The sequence below is a fragment of the Sorex araneus genome, chromosome 3 (genome assembly GCF_027595985.1).
Source record: "Sorex araneus isolate mSorAra2 chromosome 3, mSorAra2.pri, whole genome shotgun sequence".
Classification (NCBI taxonomy): Eukaryota; Metazoa; Chordata; class Mammalia; order Eulipotyphla; family Soricidae; genus Sorex; species Sorex araneus.
This window is the reverse complement of record NC_073304.1, coordinates 117,726,375-117,752,119: the sequence shown is the minus strand read 5'-3', so window position 1 is coordinate 117,752,119 and position 25,745 is coordinate 117,726,375. Positions and strand designations below refer to the sequence as shown.

The window sequence follows — 25,745 nt, the reverse complement described above, 5'->3', positions numbered from 1 at the left end:
TACTGAAAATGTCAATTCACCTTCTGACAACTCTACTCCTAGAGCTATCACTCTAAAACATCAGTTAACATTGATAGCACCTTTGCTCCAATTAATCAGTCTCTAATTCTTCCTCACTCGCTGATAGCTCACTTATAAAAAAAAATACTTTTCAGGCTGAGGGTGTAGCTCAGTGGCAGAGCACATGCTTTGCTATATGAAGCTCTGGGATTGATCCCCACCATCAAAAGAAAAAAATTTTAAATAAAAAATACCTTCCAGTTTTCAAAACTTACCAATAGCTACAGTATACACTTGCCTATGAGTATGCGAACATATGTATATTCTGATTATTGAAACTCTAAGCTCTGTGAATTTAATCACCACCCCCATATTCACAGTCGCATTCAGTGCAGAACAGGCTGGAATAAAGGCTCAGATGCCCCTGACAACTGCCAAAGGCAGCTGTCAACCTTGCTGCTTGACTGCGTAATAAGGACTCCATCTCTCCAGAAAGCCTACTTATCTAAAGCTTCCCAAAATGTGGACATATACCAGCAATACCACTCTTTCAGCTCTAGACCACAACCCTCTCCTGCCAGGGGCATTTATATTTTTAAATCAAGGCTCCTCAATTTTGGCATTATTGATATTTTGGGCCGATGAATCTTTGTCCAGGGGTGGGCAAAGAAATTGCACTGTGAACTACAGGATATTTAAGTAGTATTCTAACATCTATTCATTAAATTCCCTTTCTATTAAGAATCACTGCCTCAAGCCATAGATTTAGTGGGAGTGGGGGGGGGGAGACAGAAGGGGAAGAGAACAAATACTATTGTGAGAAGTTAAAGTCAGAACCATGCCATCCACCTTCTCAGCACTATCTGAATCTGTTTACTGGCATGGGTACTCAATGTACAGGGTTTCTCCATGCTTCCTATTTTCTATTTGTCCCTCTAGACATCCCTCAGCAAAGACTCAAGGGACAAAAGGAAAGAAAACTAGCTGACAGAGAAGATACTTTGTGATTTGGAAGGATCCTAAAGGCTGGGTATTATGCTCAATCAGTTGAAAACTTATTGTGCTGAAACAGTTCACTGTGTTGTTTCAGGCCACATCTGGTAGTGCTCAGGGCTTATTGCTGGCTCAGGGGTCACATTCCTCGTGGGCTCAGGAGACCATATGCAGTGTCAGGGATTAAGCTCTCTACCCACTGTTCTATCTCTCCAGACCCAAAAGTTCATTCTTACGGAGAACTAGAGTCAACGGTCTCCAGTCTGCTCCTTAGCTTAATAACCACTTTGCTCAAGAATTGACTCAATCACTATTCATGATTTCAAAGCTGTAATTCTTTAGCAGCATATCTTTATCAGCCAACATGTAAAATCCCCACCCAAAAGGTAAACTGACTTAATGCTTCCAGATCCTTGGAAAAGGCTATTTTGGCACATAATATTAGATTTAGGGGAAGTTACCTGGGGATCTATGGGGCTCCCCTGCCACGCTGGGTATCAAGACATCTGGGGGCAGGAGCTGTGGTTGGGAAGGGTAGAATTGGGGGCCAAGGAGAAACACAGGAGGGTCATGAATGACAGGGAGGGAAGAGGAGCTGGAACAACGGTGCCGGGTTTCCAAAGGCTTTTTCCTCGTATTTGATGAATCCTTATAATGAGACAAGACAAAAAAACATAGAGATGAAGATTAACATATAGCAGGATATGGCTGGGTAAACACAGTGAGGCAAGCAGGGGAATATGGAGGGAACTTGAGTACAAACATGCCTTACTTTGGATAGGGAACCAATCACATGGTAATTCTCCTCTGTCCAGCCCTCTAAGAAGCATTCTCATTAGAAACTAGAGACATCAAACCACAGATTCTCTGAAATAGCCTTCCCGTCACCCTGACCTCCTAACCCTATCACCTGTCTTTTGCAAACTTCGTAATGCTAACAGAATTTAAAAACAAACAAATAAACAAAAAAACAGAAATTTTGTAATAGAAAAGAAATGCTAGGGGATAAAAAACTCAGAGAATGATAACATTCTCTACTTTCTAAATATTGGGAACTAAAATATTCTTAAAAATATTGTCAATAACTCTACCCTCCTCAATCTCTCTTCTCTCTACTTCATAAACAATGCCCACTGATATTATGTCCTGCTTTATATTTATTCTCCATTAGTCATTTACTTCTGTGGTAAAGTATCAGAAACAGCCCCTTTGATATCTGAAATACTAACATGTCCCAGATCCAAACTATCTCCTTTCAAACCACCCCCACCCACCTCCACTCAGCCTGGCACTGCATTTCTCTCAGTCACCTTAATTCAAATATTGACATTGTCCTTGATTTTGAAATTCTCATCCATAATTCCATTTTTTGCTTTTGCCAAGTACTGTCCTATAGGCTTCATATTTAAACTCAACTTCACCAAGAGCTTCAATCACTTTCCCACCTGTAGCCCACAATCTCTTCACAGTGCTCTTATATAGTTCAAGTGCTACCAACTCCTCACCTTACTGCCTACCATTCCTGTGCCTTTTATACTGTAACTTTTGGCTTTTCTTTTTCTTTCCTTTTGGGGCCACACCCAGCAGGGCTTCAGAGCTTCTCTGCAGTGCTTGCAAAGCAAGTAAGTGCTGTATCACTGTGCCTCATCCTAGGCCCCAGTAACTTTCTTCTTTTTGTGGGGACAGGGTTTAGACCATACCCATTTGTGCTCGTGGCTTACTCCTGGCTCACACACTCAGAGATCACTCCTGGAGGGGCTTCGAAGACCATATGGGGTGCCAGGGATTGAACCTGGTTCAGCTGCATGCAAGGCAAGTGCCCTATCTGCTGTATTATCTGTCAGGCCTCCAATAACTTTCTTAATATTAATCAAATACACCAAGTTCCTTCCACTGCAGTTCCTTCCACCTTTATACTTACTATTTGTTATCCAGATTGTCCCTCCCATCATCCATACCCTCATATCATCACTGAGGTCTCTGATCAATTGTTAATTTGTCAACTAATCTCTTTCACTACTCTAAGACAAGTGTAAGAATAATCATGAAAGGGAGTTGCGGGCTGAATGAGGGCTAGAGACTGAGCACAGCGGCCACTCAACACCTTTATTGCAAACCACAACAGCTAATTAGAGAGAGAAAACAGAAAGGAATGCCTTGCCACAGTGGCAGGGTGGGGTGGGGGGGAGATGGGATTGGGGAGGGTGGGAGGGACACTGGGTTTACGGGTGGTGGAGAATGGGCACTGGTGAAGGGATGGGTTCCCAAACTTTGTATGAGGGAAGTATAAGCACAAAAGTGTATAAATCTGTAACTGTACCCTCACGGTGATTCTCTAATTAAAAATAAATAAATTAAAAAAAAAAAAAAGAATAATCATGATTACTTCTGTACTCCTGAACCCTTTATTTTATTCTTCTTACCATTGTTTGAGATTATATCCTTTATTTGTTAAATATCTTTCTCTCTTAGCTGTTTTTTTTTAAATTTTTATTTTTGGGTCACACCTGACGATGCACAGGGATTACTCCTGGCTTTGCACTCAGGAATCACTCCTGACAGTGCTCAGGGGACCATATGGGATGCTGGGAATCAAACCCGGATCGGCTGTGTGCAAGGCAAATGCCCTACCCGCTATGCTATCACTCCAGCCCCCAAATGTCTTCTCTTACATAATACATTTATTTTCATTTTAACATAACCCTTACTTTGAATGACACCTGGCCTATGTGAGGCACTCAATAAAGACTAGTAATTTATATGCCATTATGTCCTGTTTCTTTTTCTAGGATACAAGCTGGTGCACTGTGGTGTTTCCTTGGCGCATGCGCATTCCCCCATCCCCCCCACCACCGCATGACACACTGTCAACAATACAACCACCATGCAGCTAGGGGAAGGGGCTAGCCCCCTAAGCCTGCAACACAGAAACTCTTCCTTTCCCCTGAAGAGAAGAGAGTGTCAGCACAGATCCCTGGTTTCCTTCCTGCCTAGGAAAAGCCTAGGTCTCCTATTAAGATCCTTCTGAAGAAACCACTTTAAATCTTCAGGGATATGTCTTTGTTCTCTTCTGTAAAAAATAAAAACGAGAGCACGTGGAAGGGGGTGATGATGTGTTGTTCGAGGGTTCTCTCTCTCTCTCTCTCTCTCCCTTCCCCCCCCCCCCCCCCCCGCTCGCGTTCGGTGCTCTTGAACTGCTGTGTATGCTGTGCTCTCTTCTCTCTATTTGTAGTCTCTCCTCTGGTCTCTTCCAATCTCTCTTCTTCCGATCTCTCTCTCTCTCTCTCTCCAGAGCCCTTCTGCTTCTCTCTCTGAAGCCCCACTGACTCTCACTTCTGACTCTGATTCTCACTCGCTTTGTGCTCTTTCTTCCCCCTGCTTCTAGCTCCAATGGCTCCCTGATTCTCTTCCAAGCTGCTCTGCTTGTCTTCTCCCCTCTGTGTCTTCTCCCTGCTTCTGTGTCTTCTCTCTTACTTCTCTTACAGTCTTAGTTTATATAGCAATCACACAGGGTGGTGACACAAAGGTGGGTTGACATTAACAAATCAACAAAGAGGGTAAGGCCACTCCTCCAGGAGATTAACAAAATCTCATCTAAGGAGATTACTCCAGATTACTAGAAGATCTGCTTAAAGATGAGCTCCCATCCAGGGTGTGTCACTTTGTTCCTTCCTCAACTTAATTAGTTGTAGTAAATCTACTTCTAATATTTCTAGCAATGTCTGGGGCTGGAGAGATAGCACAGCGGGTAGGGCGTTTGCCTTGCACGCGGCCGACCCGGGTTCGAATCCCAGCATCCCATATGGTCGCCTGAGCACAGCCAGGGGTAATTCCTGAGTGCAGAGCCAGGAGTAACCCCTGTGCATCGCCAGGTGTGACCCAAAAAGCAAAAAAAAAAAAAAAAAAAAATTTCTAGCAATGTCATTCTGTATGAGCGCAGTAAGAGATATAGCAAACTTAAAGTTTGGTTCTTCCTGAGGACATTCACTATATATTCCAGACCACAGTCCTCAGGTCAGGTTAGTCTTCCTAACCGCAGCAGGGTCCAAATCTTGTCGTTACTTTTGGATCATGACAGCATTTGTCTATGACCATGCTCTCAACTTACAGTTGAGTATTGTGGTGCTTTGGCCTGGCCCATTTTGATGCCAGGGTAGCTCACAGCTTGCACTGGGTCCATTCTGTCCCTTGTTGGGACCCTGCTTTTGGGGTGCTAGGAACTAAGGGCAACTGAGTTGAGAAAGCAGATGCCCAGGAGTAAATATTATTGAAGTCAATCAGCTCCCAAGTTACAAAGCATAATATTAACTGTCTTCCTGTGTCCAATCAGAAAGGACATTGCTTTAAGGTAAACTAAATTCCCTGCGGCAAGGCTAAAATGTTATCCTACACTCTTCTTTTCACTCTATGTTTTTCTGCTCTTCAATACAATTTCCCAAATAACAACTTCAAGCCTGGGGCTATGGCTCAGCATTAGAACACTTGCTTTGTATGTGTGAGGCCTGGGGTTAGAGGCCCAGTAGAACAAAACAAAAACTTGTCCCCTTCAAGCTCAATGTCCCAATCTGAAGACCTGATCTCTCATTCTTAAAATATTTCAAACTACACACTTATTTTCCCCTCAAGTATATAATTTTCATTATATCTACATACAGATGTAGATATACTTTCAAAATAACAAATCATTCTGAGATAGTGTCCTGAGTCTTCTCTACCCACGTCCAAGGAGGATGGCACCAAGTTCCATGGATCTTTAATTAGCTTTCCAATATGTCTACTTCTTTATATCCTCCCAAATTCTGTACCATGGCTCATGATACCCTTGTTTATATTGTTTCCAGTCTCACATGTAAATACTCTTTATTCTCACCTCATCATACACTATTCCTGCCATCCCAAGTGCACTTCTTTTAGTTCGGTTAATTCCTGCCTTAAGTCCTTACCTGCTATATTATTTTTTATTTTCCCCAGGAACCAATCTCTGATCCCTCCCTCCTTGCTTAGCTGCTCCTTCTGTTACATTCCCCCAGCATTAAGCTCTATCATATTGCATTTTGGCTGCATGTCTCATAACGTCTCCCAGTCTTGTAAAGCCACACAGAGAGACTTAGCCTAGTTCAGACATCACTGTACCCATAGCACCCGGCACACTGGGACATCAAGGATCAATGAATCAACTCTGAATCTTGAATAAATGAATAAGAAAGATAGCCAAATCACCTCTGAAAATAACGATCTACCATAATTGCATTGAAGGCATAAGAACAAAGGGTAGACAAAAAAAAAAAAAAAACCTCCTTTTGCAAAAAAGAATGGTAAGTTGTTCATTCTACACAATAAATAAAAAAGGCGACTCTCTTCTGGGACTGAGACAGGATTGAAAGAACAGGTGGGGCCGAAATTTCATCTATACTGTATGTCCTCATGACTTTTTGGGTTTGGACCATGAATTTTTATTGATTGATTTGATGAACAGGCTCTAAAGTACTAATTTCTTGCATCTACCTCTACTATAATAAAAACTCAACTAACCTTAGATAACTGTGTGACATTCTCAAAAAGTAGATTATCAAACTCAGTCACTGAGTTTATCAATCTCTGCTGACTTGACAATCCCTTTACACACAGTTTATTGCACAAATTTCATATGGAAAGGTTCAAAGTGGAAAATTTTAAATAATTTTCCTTCTCTTACTATCATACATGCTTCATTTTAGCTTAAAGGTACACTGGACCTACTTAAACACATACTGGGGTACAAAGAAAAACGGGGAAAATACCCAAAACTACGTCCCATCTTGCTTCTTCCATTAGTGAATACAATGGGTTCTGACCAGATTAGTAGTCTTTGATTCTGATGCTCTTAATTAAGGCAACTAAGACTCTTCTCATCTTGGAGAACCTTTTAACATACCTTCCAGAACTAAGAGAACCCAGCCATTTCCCCAGGGTTCCAACAAGTGTGTGTCAATAAAATAATGATTATTCATGAGGGAAAAACAAGCACGAAAATGTGTGAATCTGTAACTGTACCCTCACTGTGACTCACTAATTAAAAAATAAATTTAAAAAGTAAAAAATAAAAAATAAAATAAAATAATGACTATTGTCTTCTCTTTTGCTGAGTGTACATGCCTTTCCCCCAAAACTATAGCCTCTAGTCTCTGCTTACCCCTTCATCTACTGTATATTCTTCTCCTGCAAATGTAAAGAGGGTGCTCTGAATACACAGACCCTGATTCTACTTACAAAACTGTGGAAAGGGACTGAGGCCTTTTCCCTTCCTGAGACAGTGGTGCCACTGAGACTGCGGGAGATGCGGCGAAAGTTCTCTGCACAGTATTGATCATCTTCCCCATACTCCCTGCTGGGGCCACGGCAAGGTGCAGCCTTCAAATACACAGATACACACAAGAAGACACATAATACCAGATCTGTGGTTTTCCCACAGACTGTCCCCAGGGATATAGGAGAAAGCGATATTCACTAGAATTGAGACTCACCTAAATTAGATGTTTTTGAAGGCAATTCCTTTCACTCACAAGAAATCCAATCCAGACCCTGTTCACTTCTAACAGCCCGCAGTCTCAGGTGGCTGCCTTCCCGCCAACCCTATCACCCCTATTTCCCCTCAGTCCCTTGCTCAACACACCATTTCCAGCACTCTCGCATCTGAGGTTGCTACCTGAGAAGCAGGCACTGTGCTGGCTTCATGAAGACTGTGCTCCATTTCGGCTGTCGGGGTCTCTGAGAGACCAAGGCCAGGGGCCGAGTGCAATCTTCTCCCCATACCATCTGCTGAGCCTGAGGGGAAAAACACAGAAGTTCAAGCCATCTCTTCTCCCGGGGTCTAATCCATGAACCTGGCTACAGAGTCCTTATTTCATTAAATAACTTATATGCACTGTTAAATCCAGGGGAGTGTGTATTTTCAGAATATATAAAAGAGTTTCAGAATTATAGACAACTTCCTGTGGGTAAGAAGGATCTATGGCCCTTCTATCTTGAAGGGCCTTAAAGAGAAGGAATTCTGCTGAGAGATAAATGTCCCCATCTTGCCTCATTTCATTTTTGTGAACATCATCAGCTTTGTTTCTGACGGACTTAGGCCCATGACTTACAATATATACAGAGGAAATTGTCTGACAAAGTCATTCTCAAGACTGTCTGTGATGACAAAAGGGAACTACTGTCTCCAGTCTAGTTCAGCACTGACACGATCGTAGTAGTCATCTATCAAACCTCCTCATTTTATAAAAGAAAAAATGGATTCTAGTTTCTGACAGGTAATTAGCAGTTTGACAGATATTAAAACTCATGTCAATTCTCAGCATAATATTCTTATTATTCACCTTGATGATTCTTAGTACTATGAACAGAAGCTCTTTAGCAACATTTACAAGTGCAATACTTAGTTCCATCCATTAGCTTCTCTCAATTAAATTCGAAACAATCACCAAATATATAGCTCTCTCCCTAAAAATTCTTGCTATTAAGAAAAGAAATTCTTGGGGGTGGTGGGAGGGATACTGGGAACATTGGTGGAGGAGAATGGGCACTGGTGGAGGGATGGGTAAAGGATCACTGTATGACTGAAATGCAAACATGAAAGTTCGTAAGTTTGTAACTGTACCTCACAGTGATTCACTAATAAGAGAAGAGAAGAGAAGAGAAGAGAAGAGAAGAGAAGAGAAGAGAAGAGAAGAGAAGAGAAGAGAAGAGAAGAGAAGAGAAGAGAAGAGAAGAGAAGAGAAGAGAAGAGAAAAGATTCTCCAAACTGTATGTGACTCCCAAGAGACTTGCCCCAATACTAACTAATTAAGTTTCCAGTTTAAAGACGCACATATCCTTGACTGACATTGATCTATATGGCTATCACTAATTCATATCTGGATTCAATATTTTGATCCTACTGCATACATATGGATAACATATGCTATAACTGATACTAAGCAAAAAAAAAACTAGCTAACTTTAATATTTCCTAATATGAAATGCAGTAGTTTGAACATTACCCCAGATTCATCTGGGTATTGTAATAACTAGCAACAGGAACTTGGAATATTTATTTCTAAAATGAATCTGCTAAAAAGTGTGACAAAATATCCTAAAGGATTGTTAGAGGAAATGGGAAATGCTACAATCTTCCAGATACACAATTTATAAATAACCATTACAGCTGAAAATATATTTATCCTTTACCAAATAATTTTACCCTAGGAACAAGAGGCAAAAAATACAAATTTATTAAGGCATTGTAATAGCCAAAAACTTAGAAATAAAACAAGACACATCATGGGGCCGGAGCGATAGCACAGCGGGTAGGGCGTTTGCCTTGCACGCGGCCGACCCGGGTTCGATCCCCGGCATCCCATATGGTCCCCCAAGCACCGCGAGGAGTAATTCCTGAGTGCAAAGCCAGGAGTAACCCCTGAGCAGCGCTGGGTGTGACCCAAAAAGCAAAAAAAAAAAAAAAAAAAAAAAAAAAGACACATCTATAGCACTCTAAGCACTCTAGCAAAATGCATTATATCATCAGTATCATTGCCCAGCTACTCAAAAGAATAAATTGAATTAAACTAGATGGGTTGCAGGAATTTTCATAAAACATTAAGTGAAAAAAATGTGTAGTATCCCCCACCAAAAATCCACTGTTTACATAGGCTGACATAAGATTATATGTATAGAAATATAAAGAAGTAAGCCCATTTAGATTATTACGTGGAAATGTGTGGACTATGGGGCCAGAGAGATAGTATAGTGAGTTAGGTTTTACTATCTTTACTATCACTTGCCTTGCACTGAGCACTGCCAGAGGTGATCCCTGGGTGCAGAGCCAGGAGTAAGCCCTGAGCACCACAGGGTATGGCCTCAAAACAAAACAAAAAAAGAAAGAGAGAAAGAAAAAAATGTGTGGGATAAAAAGGTAGAGACTAATGTAAAAGGAAGAGAGATAAGAAAAATGTATAATAAAAACACCATGTGATGTGATCCCACTTAAGTGACAGTAATGTCTGGATTTTGCTTGTAAATAATCCAGTGGGAAAGGAAAAGGTGGGGGGTGCAATAATTAAATGGAAATTGTCCATATATTGATAACTGGCCAAGATAATCACCATGGAAACTAGTAACAAGTACAGAGAGAGATTGTTATAACATTTATTCTTATTTTTCACTTTGACTATGTTTCAAATTTTCTATGATGAAAGGCTATTTCTGACTTCGTGTTTGTTTGGTTTGGGGGCCACACCTGGGGGTGTGAACGCAGGGGGTTCCTGACTCAGGGGTGCTTTCAGTGGCACTTGAGGAACATGTGGTGCCAGGGATTAAACCCAGAGCTCCAGAACGCAAAATATGCACTCCATGTCTTTGAACCCTCTCCCTAGTACCCATTTCTTTTTTTTTTCCTGGAACAAAAGCACAACTTTATTTTTCATGCAAAATTACACTGAAAACAATATAATATCCAGCATTTAAAATTCACAGAAATATTTAATAGGCAACTGAAGATTTTCCATTTACTGAAAAGTAAATTTTTAGTTCTATAACCTTTGTATCTAAACATATAGAACCTACACTTTTTTTTTGCTTTTTGCTTTTTGGGTCACACCCAGGGGTTATCTCCTGGCTTTGTACTCAGGAATTAGCCCTGGTGGTGCTCAGGGGACCATATGGGATGCTGGGAATCGATGTTGGCCACATGCAAGGCAAATGCCCTACCTAGAACCTACACTTTTAAGTTAAAATTCTTGTGCTGTTTAATAATATAACATTTTTTAAAAACATTGGTTCAAGCTGGCTGTAAAGTCTCAATAATGGATACTTCCTTATAAGTAACTACATAGAAATACTGTTCACTTATCTTAGATAATTACAGACATAGCACAGAGATTTGATCTCTGCACATATATATCAATAACATCAATAAAATACCAGAATTTTATGCTTTTTAGAGACTTATGAATAAGGAAATATGCTTAGTATCAAGAAAGTTTCAGTTTTCAGGTCGGGAAGATATCGGTGCACACTCTGCAGAGATGCAACCCGGGTGGCCACATGTTTGTGCGACCTCTCTGCTGATGATGACCACGATCCGGAGGCCAGCTAGACTACTTTTGGTACCAGCAACTGCTTCCACCAATGTCTCTAGACTGTGAACTAAGCCTAGCCCCAAGCCGGCCGAGGAGGGGAAAGATCTTTCTCGGGTTTTTTTTCCCTTTTTGGGGGAAAGCGGTGTGTGGCGTCTGCCATATTATGAGGACTTTTAAGCAGGTACGAACTTGGTGGCATGGGAAGGAAAAAAAAAAGAGAGAGAGAGGTTGGAACTTAAAACAGCGGGATGCATGTGGGCAGTCTCAGGCCCGGGTGGCCACATGTTTGTGCGGCTGCTCTGCTGCTGATGACCACGATCCGGAGGCCAGCTAGACTACTTTTGGTACCAGCAACTGCTTCCACCAATGTCTCTAGACTGTGAACTTAGCCATATCCCATGCTGCCCCAGGAAGGGAAATGATGCAATTTCTAACATAAATCTTCCTGGACTTAATTACTAAAACACTAAAATGCAGAAATCCTAAACCATATATCTCATCATTCTCAGCAATGGAAAGCTATCAAATGCTTCCTTGTCAACAGGGCTATTTTTTTGGGGGGAAACTCCAACAACAATGGTGAATTTTGTGTTGAAATATGGAATGTAATCAAAGTAAAGAGAAAATGAAGTGAAATTTATCAGCTATGCAGGCAGTGGTGGGAGGTGGGAGGTATACTGGGTTTTTTGGTGGTGGAATATGGGAACTGGTGAAGGGATGGGTGTTGGAGCATTGTATAACCAAGATATAAGCCTGGAAACTTTGTAACTTTCCACATGGTGATTTAATTAAAAATAAATAAATAAAAGAAAGTTTCATTTTTATTTTTATAAAAGCTGAATAGTATAACCTAAGCCTCCAGGCTGCATGGCGGCAGAGGACCCAGGCTGGCGAGCAGCCTGGCTGTCATGCCCACAATTTGCCTCCGGGTGCCATCTTAGTGCACCAACAGCCCTGGCCCAGAGACTCCCAATTGAATCCCAAAATGGATTAGTGCCATACAGAGATGTCTCTGAAACCCAACCATTTACAATCTAGAAATTTACATTTACAATCATGGATGCATGAGCTCTCATGATATTCAAAATGAGCAATGGAAAATAAATTATCTAGCATCTGCCCTGGCAGGTAGGCTTGAATGGTGGTGGGAAATTTCGAGCAAAACATAATGTCCAAAATTAGAGAGAGAGTATTGAGGAAATTGTCTGCCATAGAGGCAGAGCCACAGAGGAGTGGGATATAGCACTGTAGCACTGTTGCACTGTTGTCTCATTGTTCTTAGATTTGCTCAAGCGGGCACCAGTAAAGTCTCCATTGTGAGACTTGTTGTTACTGTTTTTGGCATATCAAATACGTCACGGGTAGCTTGCCAGGCTCTCTGAGAGGGACAGAGGAATCAAACCCGGATCATCCGCATGCAAGGTAAATGCCCTGCCTGCCGTGCTATCGCTCTAGTCATGGTGCAATAATGTGCACTGGTGGAGTGATGGGTGTTTCATCATTGTATGGCTGAATCTCAAACACGAAAGCTTTGTAACTCTGTCTCACTGTGATATAATTCTAAAAAAATTAACGTGGAGTTCATCCCTAGTATCCATTTCTTATTTATAAAAATATGTCTATTCAGGGGCTGTAGTGATAGCACAGCAGGGAGGGCATTTGCCTTGCATGCAGCTGACCTAGGTTTGATCCTTGGCATCCCATATGGTCCCCCGAGCACCGCCAGAGGTAATTCCTGAGTGCGGAGCCAGGAGGAATAACTGAACTTGCCAGGTGTGACCAAAAAAAAAAAGAAAAAAAATGTCTATCCAACTGCCAAAATACTGTGAAATTTAGAACATAGGTCAAGGGCTGTTCCCATTCATCATTCTGGCTAGAAAAGTATTTAGTCTCTGTTCCAAAATCTTTATGAACAATGTCTGTTCTACTACCTCTCTTAAACTAGGGATGTTGTTTGGATAAAACACCTTCCCTCCCCTACCCCAACCCACATAAACAGTTCTGATCTTGTCCTTCTGCTTTCATCCTCTACATATCCCTATGCCCTGGCCAGGTTGCATTCTTACCTGTTTGGCTAAGTGGGTCTCCAGTCACATCCTGCCGCCCCCATGCAGAACAGCCAGCTTGAGAAACTTGAAGACTGGCCTGGTACAGAGACTCCAATTCTGACATCTCCTGTTCTGTGTCTTGGTTCCAATGTGGATGCAAAAGGATGTGGTTTCTTTCTGGATAGGCTACACAGATATGAGGGTCGTATGGAGAGGACTTCACTCCCGGCCCAGGGACCCCATGTTTAAACTGAGAATCACAGAGTCTTGTGGCATTCACCCAGGAATCCAAAGGCAAGGAACTCCCCAGGTTGACACTGCGTCCCCGCTCCTTAGGGCCAGCATCTCCCACTGGGGCCAGCTCCCACTGACACACAGCTGGCTCTGTCAGCCAGGGCTGCCCTCCCCTAGCAGCGTCTCCATTAGGCAGCCCAGAGGTCAGAGCAGCAGAATGACTCCCAGGCTCTTCCCTGGCAGACAGTCTGTCCCGACCAGTCTGAGAGGGTTGCTGTTTTGCCCAAGGCCAATGGCCTTTCCCTTGGTCCTGTGAGAACGGAGGCTTGGAGTCAGGAGGGGAAGAGTTCTTTCTGAGATTATTTGGCACACTTCTATCCTGGGAACCTGTACCAGCCCTTGTGGAGGCACCTTGCATTCCCTGGAACCGTTCTGCCAAAGAACGGACGAGTCCCTTTGTGCCAACAAACCCTGGACTATAGGGCTCCTCGCTGCCTTTGTCCAATTTGGAAGGCAATGAAGCTTTGAGGCTTTTGGCTTGGAGACATTGGTTAGTTTGCTGCACATCATCGGGAGAGTGAAGCACAACTGAGGAAGTATCCGACGTTACGGGACGGCAGGCTCTGTACAGGGGAAGGCTGGACTGGGCTGATGGGCTGGAAGGACGGCGGGCTGGGTTGTGTGTGTCTCCTCTCTCACAGGGGGGTTTTCCAGCTGGGTGGGAGAAAACCATAGTCTGGGATGAGTCAGCAGGATCCCTCCTGTCTTGGAATAGCTGTTCTTTCAAAATGCCTCTTCCTTCTTGAGAGGGAAATCTACTACAGCTGCCACTGTCTCCTCTGTGGCCACGCAGCTGACCCTCGGGTGTATCGGATGTTTCCCAATCATAGCTGGTATTCTTCTCAGCCCTACCTGGCGTTTTAGGCAAGCAATGCCCAGGGTGTGCAAAGGGGTCACTGCTGTCCACCTCAACTGAAGTCTGAAGGTTTGAGGCAGACCTGGTGGGAGAGCTGCGCAGTGGGATAGACAGGGAAGATGGCTCTCGGAATAGCGATGAGTGTGATTCATGGCAGGAAGCAGGTGAACGGACGAAAGAACTGGCCCCATATTCGGTGTTCATGGAGGGTTCCACCTGGGCCTCCTGGCTTAACAATACTTGGAGCGGGACATGCTGTTCACTGAAACAAGGGAGAAAGCCAGTCATGAACTGCCCTGATTGACAGGCTCACTTACTAAAGGAACTAGTCACTCAGTTCCCATTTCTACCTACTCACAGAAGGAAGGGTGGAAATGAGTGGAAAGACAAGCACTGGAAAGCCAATAAAGTTTGAAGATTCAAGAAAGAGAAGGCACATGCTCAGCAGATACTCAGGTAAAGGTAGTATTAATCCTCTTTACTGAATGCCCTCCTCTCACAAAAACTGTAGTATCAAGTGAATCTCTGGCATTCTTTGCTACTCAGGAAGTAGCAATCATATTCATATTCTACTTGCAAACTATAAAAACAGAAATTGCTAATTTCACATGCAGATGACATGGAAGGAAGCAAAGCCTACAAACTACTCATACACCAGCAAAAATACAGGATACTAAACGACAGCTGGAAATCCTACCTGGGAAAGAGGTTTCCCAGGGAAAAGAACCAAAGGTTATGCTTACAGAATAAAGGGTGTTTAAGTTTCTGGGATTCTATAGCTTCCAACCATTTCCAATGTGTTTTCATAATCTACATTGGTTGTATAACTCACTGATATGTTCCCCCAAAGTAATATACTGTGGCTCTCCTGAGATTTGGAAGTGAGAACAGCAAATAGTTAATTGCATTTAGTTATTTTCTCACTAATTGTTTTGTATTTCTCTGCTAAGACCGTATTTCAGAAGCAATTAAATAAAACCTCAATCACATATATCGAATAGCATAAATTTTCTGGAAAGAGTTGTAACGCCTAAAATTCCTATATTTATCTACTCTAGTGAATAAAGTAACTTATTTAGGAAGGATACTAATTCTAAGGAGAACATGGGATTCTGCAGTGAGATAATAGAAATAAAAGAAAGATCAAACAATGAAGGAAATCTATGCCCCAAAGGAAGATGACAACAGTCCCAAGGTGGAGTGCTACTAAAGAAAGGTGAAATTGTGCACTCAGAGTTGGAATGTCGGTGGACCCAGGGTTATCTATATTTCAAATATGTGTGATTAGATTTCTGAATTGGCATTTAACTAGAATAGACAGTAGGGGAAAAAGAAAACGGAAGAGCCTGGCTGTGAACATTGAATTTGAACATGACAACTATAAACGTCTGTGGGAGTCACCAGGTATCCTTACAATATCATATAATCATCCCAATATTATAATTACATATTAAATTCTAACAATGCCAAACAGACCTGGAATTGAATTCCAAACTTCAATCACTCACTGGTTGAAGACTCCAGAGCACCTTACTTATCCCCTTGGAGCTTGTTCCCTTTCTAGAAATACTAAATTGTCTCTAACTCGTAAGGTTAATATGAGAATAAAATGAAATAAGATAGAGTGACTAATGTCTGAGCACAGACAAATGTTCAAAACATGTTGCCTGCTTTTTAATATTTATATTCTGAAAACTATTCAGACTTCAGTCAAAATCAATTTATACCTACATCAATCTAGTCTTGTAACAGTCAAATCAGAGGACTAAGCTGTGGAGAGGTGGTGCCTAGGTCAGAGAGAGCCCATGCGCAGAGCACATTACCTACATGCGGGAGATCACAGCACAACATGTGCTCTGAGCACTGCTGGGAGCACTGAACCAGGAGTACCCCTAAGCACAGCAGGGCATGGCCCCAAAACCAAAAGGAAAAAAATTAAATGACTGAAAAATAAAATGTGGGACCTAAACTAAACGAACACTGTCACTGTTTTCCTAGTCCTGATGAAAGGAAAGGGGGAAAATAAATAAGTAAATAAAGTGAAATTTCAGGACCCATGAGTAAGGTACTTGCTTTGCATACAACCTGGGACCTGGGTTTGATCCCCAGCATTGCAAGGGTCCTCAGAGCCCGGCCCTGAGCAGAGGCAGAAATAAGCCCTGAACACAGCGGCCGTGACCCCAAAGCAAAAACCAAAACCAGAAAAGGACAAGTGAAATGTGTGTCTCTTCCCAGTGGTTGGGTTGGAGAGACCACGCTGGGCAGGCAGTGCTCCCGGGAGCCGAGAGAAGCTACTGTGTCTCGCATCCACCCAGGGTCCTTCCCGTGGGTGAGCTTGGCCCCGTCTCAGGCCCTTCCCGATATGTCTGAAGAGAGGCCAGTCTTCTCGTCCAGGAGAGGCCTACACCACAAGCAAGGCTTCCTCCCTCAGCAAGCATCACCTGCAGTGTCCCCGGGCACTACCTGGTTGGGTGAGGAAGGGCGCCCCCCGGTGCGGGGAGGCAGGCTGAGGGCTGCGGCGGCTGCTGGGATGCTGGGTGCTGCTGCATGCGCTCCTGCAGGCTCCGTGCTTTTCGAATACTGATTTGCAACTTCTTATCGACTAGCGCTCTGCTGTGCGTGCTAGAGCTGGCACCATGCAGGGCAAGTCTTAGTTTAGCTACAATGCAAAAGAAAATATAGCAGAAACAGAACACAAAATACAAACCAAAACAAAAAATAAATAAATAAAACTGAACCAAAAATAAGCAAAGATATGCAGTAAAACTCAAATATGCAGCAGGAATGCAAGGCATGGACCATGCATACGCTGTCCGGGGCAAAGAGCTGGCTCGGCTCTCAGGAACATTCATGGAAGCCATGGAGACCAAAGAGATTAATTCAAATTCAAACAAACAAATAAACAAAAAGCTTAACTAAAATGAATTAGGAAGGTAAACTATTGCTTCCATTTCAGAGGCTGCCACTCTTCCTCTGCAACTGGCCTGTCTGTCTGGGGTCTCCAGAGACTGGTCCCACCTCTCATTCCCCAGGAGCAGCAGCAGAGGTGATCCAAACCTGCATCTGTCTATACAGCAACGCTTCATGGGGGTTACATTTAAGGATCAGATATGAAATCTAAGCCTTAATCCCTAACCATCACCTTTTGGTACTGCACAACAGCAAGGTAAAGGAAAAACATTAAAAATCCAATGTGCAGTGCGAAATCAGAAACCTGGAGTCACAGCCAATTTGACATGGGGGGGCAGGGTGGAAGGGTGTCATAAACTTCGCCTCACTTGTCAGTGAATAGAGAAAAGACAAACCTAACATCTGAAGTCTAACTGTCTTGGAATAAGAAGGTCTACATGGCTGGATTAATTCATCCGTAGTCTCTTGCTGAGACTATTCCAGAAAACATCTATAGGCCAGAACAGTGCCTAGCACACTTCGAAATCTGAAGAAAAAAGGTAGCTAACAGGTCATAAGTGGATGACCAGAAGTGAGGAGATATAAGGGCTGGTTTTTTGTTTTTTGGTTTTTGGGTCACACCCAGCAATGCACAGGGGTTACTCCTGCCTCTTCACTCAGGAATTACCCGTGGCGGTGCTCAGGGGACCATATGGGATGCTGGGATTAGAACCCGGGTCGGCCGGGTGCAAGGCAAACGCCGTACCCGCTGTGCTATCGCTCCAGCCCCCAAGGGCTGTTTTTAATCCCATTGGGGTGACCTATTATGAGACCTATTATGAAGTTAGTCAGTGCCAGAGCCATAGCGGTTAAGAGTTACTTACAGATAGCTTCATTACAGAGAGCCAAAGCTGCAGCACATTCGCCCTTCTGTTCCAGATGTAGCGACTCTTCAAACACTGACTCTGCCTCTTGCAGGGACCTCTCAAAGCCGTCACTCCTCCCTGAAAGGGCCAGCACTTTTCGTTTTCATTACAATCCAATCCAACTTTTCATATGTACTGTCATTTCCCTTCAGTATGCACAGATCCTCGCTTAGTCTCTAATCTATTCTTATTACATCTATCCATTTGCTATGAAGAATTCTCTGAAACAATAAGAGATCCAAATGTGCTGTAACTGAGACCTTACCAAAGTTGTAAGAGGAATGTCACTGATGACCACATACTCCAACTACAAGGATTCCTCCAGTAAAGAACTGTAGGATAACATTGGTTTGTCCTTTCTGCCTTGCCACAGGGAGCATATAGTAACCCAGTAAGCACTGTGTTACTCCCATCACAGTGCTCCCACTCCTCTGTTTATTTGTAACCTCTTTGTGCTCTGCTTCCCCAACTGGTCAATCACCTTTATCTCCTAATCAGACTCTGTTAACTTTTAAATATTGCTTTTCTCTTCTCCTTAAGTCCTTTTTATAGTTAATTCACAGCAATGTCCTTTTTGTATAGACACAGTAAGACAGTAAATGCTATGCTTTTGTAACTTGGGAGTTAACTGGCTCTGAATGATATTCACTCCTGGGCATCTGTTCTCTCAGTTGCCCTTATTTCCTAGGTCCCCAAAGCAGGGTCCTGACGAGAGCCTGTGGATGGACCCAGGGCAAGTTGGGAACTACTCTGGCATCAAAATGGGCCAGGCCAAGCGCCATAATACTTAACTATAAGTTAAGAGCATAGTCATGGACAAATTCTGTCATGATCCAAAAAGTAACAACTAGATTAGGATCCTGCTAGGGTTAGGAAAGATTAATTTGGCCTGAGCACTGTAATGTGAGATCTATAGCGAGATGTTTCCAGGAGAGCCACCCTACAAGCTTAATGTATCTCTTACTGTGTCCATACAAAATGACTAATATTAAGAAGTAGAATTAAGATGTTAATTAAGTCATTGGACTAAAGAAAGGAAAAAAACCTAGTGGTATTTTGCCCTTGAGCCTGATCTGCAACCAGGAAGGGCTTTGATGTTGATTGTGCTACCCCCAATGTGGGGCAGTTGGTGAGAGACGAGAAAGAGACCAAGGAGGTGAGTAGGAGCACAGAGAGACAAGCGAGGGAGATAGGAGGAGACAGGAATGAGGGGCACTGTGGACTAGAATGAGGGGCTTAGTGAGACTGGGACAGGTGCATGGGGAGAATGTAACAAATGGCAACTGATCACCAACCAGCCCGGTCCTCGTTTCCTCCTTCGTCTGCCCATGGCATTGGCCATTCTGGGAGGGGAAGCGCTCTGAGACCACCAAATAGAGAGAGAGAGAGAGAGAGAGAGAGAGAGAGAGAGAGAGAGAGAGAGAGAGAGAGAGAGAGAGAGAGAGAGAGAAGAGGAAAGAGGAGAAAGAGAGGAGAGAGAGAAAGAGAAAAAGAGAGAAAGATAAAGAGATAAAGAAAGAGAGAGAGAGAGAGCGCTGCAGGGCTTTCCCTGTCGTTTCGTGAATATACAAAGAACAAAGTGTTATCTATAGCAGAAGGGGGTGTTTTGTCCTTGGAATTGGTCTGTTCAATGTGTAGCAAGATACATCTTGCCAGATTATGCTAGAATGACCCTCCAGATCTCTATCAAGGCTTTCACTCCTATTTTAAGACAAAAGTGCCTTCACTATTCCACGAAAGCCACTATATCTCTTCCTCCACTCACCTATTTACAATGTTCTCTATACCACCCTCAAATGAAAACTCAGTAAACCTCTCAAGAACTGGAGCTCTAAAATTCCTGACTTCAGTGTTTCTACCCGGGCAGCTGAACAACCTGCACTACTGGTTTGCACATCTCCCTGTCATCAGATATCATGGCTACATGAATGTCCTTGCAATTAGGACATTGTCCTGTCTGAATCCTGTTTGAAATGACATGGCCATGTCCCTGTTCCTGAAACCTTCACCAAAAGTGTCATTCCCATACTCTGGGATATCTGCCCCTCCCCTGAAGTGTGTGCCAAGGCAGAGACTGAATCGAGTACAGTGTATATAAAAATGAAAAAAAGTATCAAAAGGCAACTTTTATAAAAGAATTCTCATTTATAAACCCCTTTCTTCAACTTTATAAACTCACTAAAAAAACAAAAGTCATAAGTTCACTTATAACTGGGACTAATGATGAGTTTCCATAAGCTCAAATGGGGGAAAAGAAAATCAAGGTGTCAGCCATCTCCCCCAGTGTCCTCTTCTTCCACCTACTCCTGTCTCGACATAGTAAGAAGGTTCCTGCACATCCCTGCCACCCACTCCCATTTCAGCATTGCTTTTGGCGAGCAATGGAAAGACAATGAAGTCACAGATTGGTTCTGAAAAATTCAGTATTCACATTTTCAGAACCAAGCTATGTACCTCACTTCCAGAAATATGTTCTCCCCCAAACTTCCAGGCCTTACATTTTCTCATAATAGTGGAGTCAACTGAGTCAGTACAACCGTTAACCATCAGAAGTGTGGCTAGAGCAATTCTCTACAAAGATAAACTAAGGTTGTTCAATCACTGCACTGGGTTTTAATTCTTATTCTCTAAAATCTTAGTAGTATATTAAGTGGTTTCCTGATCTTTGGCTGAGAAATTCTCAACCAGAGAGTTTGCAGAAGTGGCAATAAAACACAGATCCCCCCTCTGAAGTTTAATTTACTGTTCAACAGTCAGAGAAGGGAAGAAGACCCCTCTTTCAGAAGTAATACCAAACTGAGACACCAATGTGATACAGTTTGGGAACAAAAAGGGAAAAGTAGACTGATGACAGGATGCAGCTCCGTGGCAGAGCTCTTGTTTTACAAGTGTGTGGCTCTGGGCTTCTTCCCCAACAACCAAAGGTATTTATGTGTGGTGGTGGTGGGCGGAGGGGGGGGGGGCTAAGTACTCAAATATACAGAGAAGTAGGAATTTGAAATAAACATAATGATTTGAGGTATATGAGGCAAAAATTACCTTAAATAAAAACACACAATTAGAGGAGAAAAATGGCCCCCACCCCATTGGAATCCTTAACCCAGGAAGATTCTCTACATGTTGATTAAAGAGAGGAAACTCGTTAACAGAATGCCCCCCCCAAACAGCACTGCTATTCTTCACAATGCTTTAGCTCAATTTGTCATAACTGATTCTGAATTTTAAGAATAATAAATCACTTTATAAAATTTTTAAAAATTTAGATACAGGTTTTAGGTCCTATTTAAGCTTGATATCGTGACCCTTTATCTAGCATCTGAGGTGTGCAGGGCAAGCGCTAATGCTGAGTTACTTCCCCAGCCAACTCCTACTTTAAGGTCAGAAAAGTAACATCATAAAGCAACTGAAGGAAAAAAAGTGACTAATGTGGGGCAGTTGGAGAAGCTTCAGTAAAGTTCAGAAGAAGCCTATGAGATTGAAAATGAACTGTCAGAGAATCAAAAGTTAATCAGGCTGTGTGCTCTTAAACCTGCTTGGTAAATCTACCTCCCTGAAGCTCTCCGCAAGAAATCTCAAAAGTGTATTCCTGTCCAGCAAGCAGAATTCCCTTCCCTGTGAACCTCACTCGGCGCCTTCTGTACTATTTCTGAATTGTGTCCAGTTTTATTTACATCTCCTAGAGCCAGCGCAAAAATGCTTCCCAAAAATGCTTCACAGGAAGCATTTTTCACGAACAGCGTATTATGTCTAACTTATAGACTTGTAATAAAGAGCCCAAATCAGTGTCTATCTCCATTCACACATCTTGTCAGCTCCGACTTTAGCTTTCACTGAAAAGTATAAATTAAGACAAAATATAACATTGCTAAAAGAAGACATGAGATCTACAGACTTTAGTATTTTTCCCTGCATATTGCTCTCTTTCTCCCCATCACCCATAATTACCCTGATTCTGAAGTTCATCCAAGTCCATGAATCGACTGGGATGAGGGTTAAACCCTTTAGCTGCCTCTAATTCTTTCTCCCGTTTCCTTCTAAGTTCCTGCTCCTGGGCCCTCCTGGCCACTTCTTCCTGCAATTCATCCAGTTCACTTTTGGCAGCTACCTCTCCACCTGGAATACAATGAAAAGAAATTGTCACATTTCCATAACTGAGACCAGTAAAACTTATGAACATTGTGCTATTTTCCTTTTGAAACTCTTGGTTTCAATTTAAAGTTCATTTTTTGGATGGTGCTTTTCATATCAGATTTTAAGGCAATAAACTACAATAAACTATAATAAAAACAATAACAATGGATATTTAATAAGTACTCATAACAATTATAATAACAATTATTATTTGTTGAGCATTACACATTTTAATGCTTTGTGATAAATTTAAGCAAATATATATACATATATATATAATTTGATTCTCAGAACAACCTATGATGTAGTTGTGATCCACAAAAACCTTATGTCACAAAGAGGATTACAGAAGGTAACACAGAAAGTAAATGGTGAAAGTAAACTAAAGCTAATAAGCGACATTCCTATTAGAGAGTATTCTCTACCATGTGATGTCATTTATTCCTTGGGACACTTCAAGCAAGTTACTTTCTTTAACTGAGATTCTCATGCACACCCATGAAAATTTCTCAACACCACACCTATAAGCAGTATAGCCAGTCCCCCTCCACCAAGGACCCCAATAACCCTCCCTTCCAACACTCTAGCCAACTCAATTGTGTAAAGCAGTTCTCCTATTGCTTTTTGGGTGGTGGGGGGAGGTCTGGGCTCAGGGCTTACTCCTGACTCTGCTCAGGGATCACTCAAACTCTAATTAAGTGGAATATACACCACATAAGATTAAGTGTGTATTATGAATGGAACATATGAAGGAGCTAAAAACCTATCACAACCTGAAACCTTTACTCTTGGTGCCTCATAACTAAAGTTCCAATCTCTATCTTCAAGATTTTTTTTTCTTTTTGGGTCACACCCAGTGATGCACAGGGGTTACTCCTGGCTCTGCACTCAGGAATTACTCCTGGCGGTGCTCAGGGGACCATATGGGATGCTGGGAATTGAACCCGGGTCGGCAGCATGCAAGGCAAATGCCCTACCCGCTGTGCTATCGCTCCAGCCCCTATCTTCAAGTCTTTTTTTTTTTTTCTTTTTGGGTCACACCCAGCGATGCACAGGGGTTACTCCTGGCTCTGCACTCAGGAACTACCCCTGGCGGTGCTCAGGGGACCATATGGGATGCTGGGATTTGAACCCAGGTCGGCCGCATGCAAGGCAAACACCCTACCCGCTGTGCTATCTCTCCAGCCCCCACCTATCTTCAAGTCTTAATTTATTGAATCACTAGTTTCTCTGAGAAAAAGCCTGCTTTAAACTATGTTTTTGTTTTGTTCTGTTTTAGATTTGGTCCCTACCTGGCAATGCTCAGGAATCATTTCCTGGTGCCTGGAGACTACGCCAGGGCTCCTTCACGCAAAGCACGTGCTCCTGCACATCGAGCTATACTGCTGGCTCACGTTAGACTATTTTAAAATCATCTACATTTAGTATGAAGGAGTCAGATCATTTCTTGGAGAGCTTGTTTTGAGAGAATGAGGTATAAAGATGCAAGGCACACAGAAAGCAGAGAGGTTAAGGTTCTTGCCTTGCACATTGCCAACCCTGGCTCCATCCCTGGCACCCTGTATGCTTCCCTGAGCACTACCAGGAGTAAGCTCTGGGCACAGAATCAGTAGTGATCCCTGAGCATCATCGGGTGTTGCCCACCCACCCCCACAAAATTAAATTACATTTAAAATGAAGAGAAAACAAGTACTGGACAGGTCATAGGGGAAAATTAAGGGTAGATTTAAAAGCAATTTCCCAGTTTTGCCCACTTGTTGTCTTTGTTGTCTCAATTCATAGTAACATGAAACAATCAGAATCTATTCCTGTGAGTCAATTTCCATGCCGAGGAATGTTGCAAAACTTATTCTTCTACAGGAGTAAGTGCTACTGACCCGGTTCACTATATATCTGTTCCTTCTCGTTCCCACAGGGCGCTCTCCAGGGTAGAAACAATCAGGCAAGCCATGATTTAAATAAAGAAAGAAAAGAAAAGGGAAAAGGTAGAAAAATCCAAAGATAGACCAGTTCCAATGCTTCCAAATTTATAATCCACTGGAATACTCAAGGTGGGAAACTGTCATCTAAATTCAAATGTACTCAAAAGAGCATTTCCCAAATAAAACTGGCAGACAAGTTCACTACCCCAAAACGAGTTATCCTGCTTACCTGAGAGAGGTTGATTCTTTGTCCAGCCACTCCTGGATGCTGTGGGGTCCACCTCTAGGACACTACTGCTGTGAGACTTTGGGATGTGGCGCCAGGAAGGTGCCAACCCAGCTAACCTCTTAGCACTCAGGTCCCTTCAAAGGAAAAACTAGAGTCTAGTGAAAGCATCAGAAGAGGCTTAACTCTAAACATTGTAGGATTAATTCCCTCAAAAGCAAAAACAATAAAACATCAAACTGGTATAATAAAACTGGTATAAGCATGTATTAAAATGTTTCTGAAAAACTGAAACATCCACTAATTCCTCCCATCTTCTTTCACCTCATTCATATCTTGTGCATCTAGCAAAGTGTCTGACACAAAACTTGTTGAATCAATTAATGAGTTAATGAGCATATGTTCTTGTATGAATTGCCTTCCTCTCTTTTAGAACACTGTAGCATCACCTTATTTGTAAGACTGTGGCCAGCGAAAGTATGAGGATGTGGTTATCACCCTTGGAGAAGATATAATTATTCCTTTCAAAGCAGCACTATTATTAGGAACTTGACTCTGACAATTCAGTAAAAAAAAAATGTCTGAGAGGGGCTGGAGCAATAGCACCACAGGTAGGGCGTTTGCCTTGCACGCGGCCAACCCGGGTTGGATTCCCAGCATCCCATATGGTCCCCCGAGCACTGCCAGGGTGATTCCTGAGTGCAGAGCCAGGAGTAACCCCTATGCATTGCCGGGTGTAACCCAAAAAATAAATTAATTAATTTTAAAAAAATTTTTTTAAATGTCTGAGATCTAAAGTGGATAAAGTAACACGGGTACTATTAATAGGTTGCAGTTCTTTTTCCCCAGTGCAAGGGATCAAACCAAAGGCCTCAGAGGTGCAAGGCAACTGCTCATTCATTAAACCACACTCTCAGCCCTGTTATCTTATGGGATGTATAGTTATCAGTGGCTTCATAAATCAAAGAATTCCTGGTAACCCTAAAGGACAAAGAAAATGATGCAGAGGAGAAGAAAAAGAACCACCTATCCTACATTGAAAGGCAACAATAAATAACAAATGAGTTTTCTCTCAGATAATAATGTATAAGCTTTAGTTCACTGATAAATTCTTTTTCTTTCATCAAATCATTTACAGGGGTTTGGGCGATAGTACAGTGGGTAGGGCACCTGCCTTGCAGGTAGCTGACCTTGCTGATCCCCAGCCTCTTATATGCCCCCCTCTCCCACAGCAAGCACTGCCAGGAGTGATTCCTGAGCACAGAGGCAGGAGTAAGCCCTGAGCATCACAGAGTGGGGCCCCCAAACAAAGTCATGTACAAAACAATTACTTTGTAATTCCCTTCTTGCCCTTTTGCCCAGCAGAGGG

The 25,745-nt window shown here is 42.6% G+C and overlaps 1 protein-coding gene across 11 annotated transcripts in view; it reads right to left on the bottom strand.

The window, feature by feature from the left end:
* The window catches only part of USP54 (ubiquitin specific peptidase 54), a 169,030-nt gene that overhangs the window by 1,651 nt on the left and 141,634 nt on the right, over positions 1-25,745 (bottom strand). For 8 of the 11 annotated variants that reach the window (XM_055130340.1, XM_055130344.1, XM_055130342.1 and 5 more), the window contains 8 exons: positions 24,380-24,513; positions 22,043-22,210; positions 18,056-18,175; positions 16,746-16,941; positions 13,151-14,544; positions 7,679-7,797; positions 7,243-7,383; positions 1,455-1,641 (listed from right to left, as the gene is read on the bottom strand). In XM_055130340.1, the coding sequence (XP_054986315.1) occupies positions 1,455-1,641; positions 7,243-7,383; positions 7,679-7,797; positions 13,151-14,544; positions 16,746-16,941; positions 18,056-18,175; positions 22,043-22,210; positions 24,380-24,513 (2,459 nt within the window). The remainder of the gene's footprint in view (positions 1-1,454; positions 1,642-7,242; positions 7,384-7,678; positions 7,798-13,150; positions 14,545-16,745; positions 16,942-18,055; positions 18,176-22,042; positions 22,211-24,379; positions 24,514-25,745) is intronic. The other 3 variants (XM_055130346.1, XM_055130348.1, XM_055130349.1) reach the window with 2 other exon arrangements.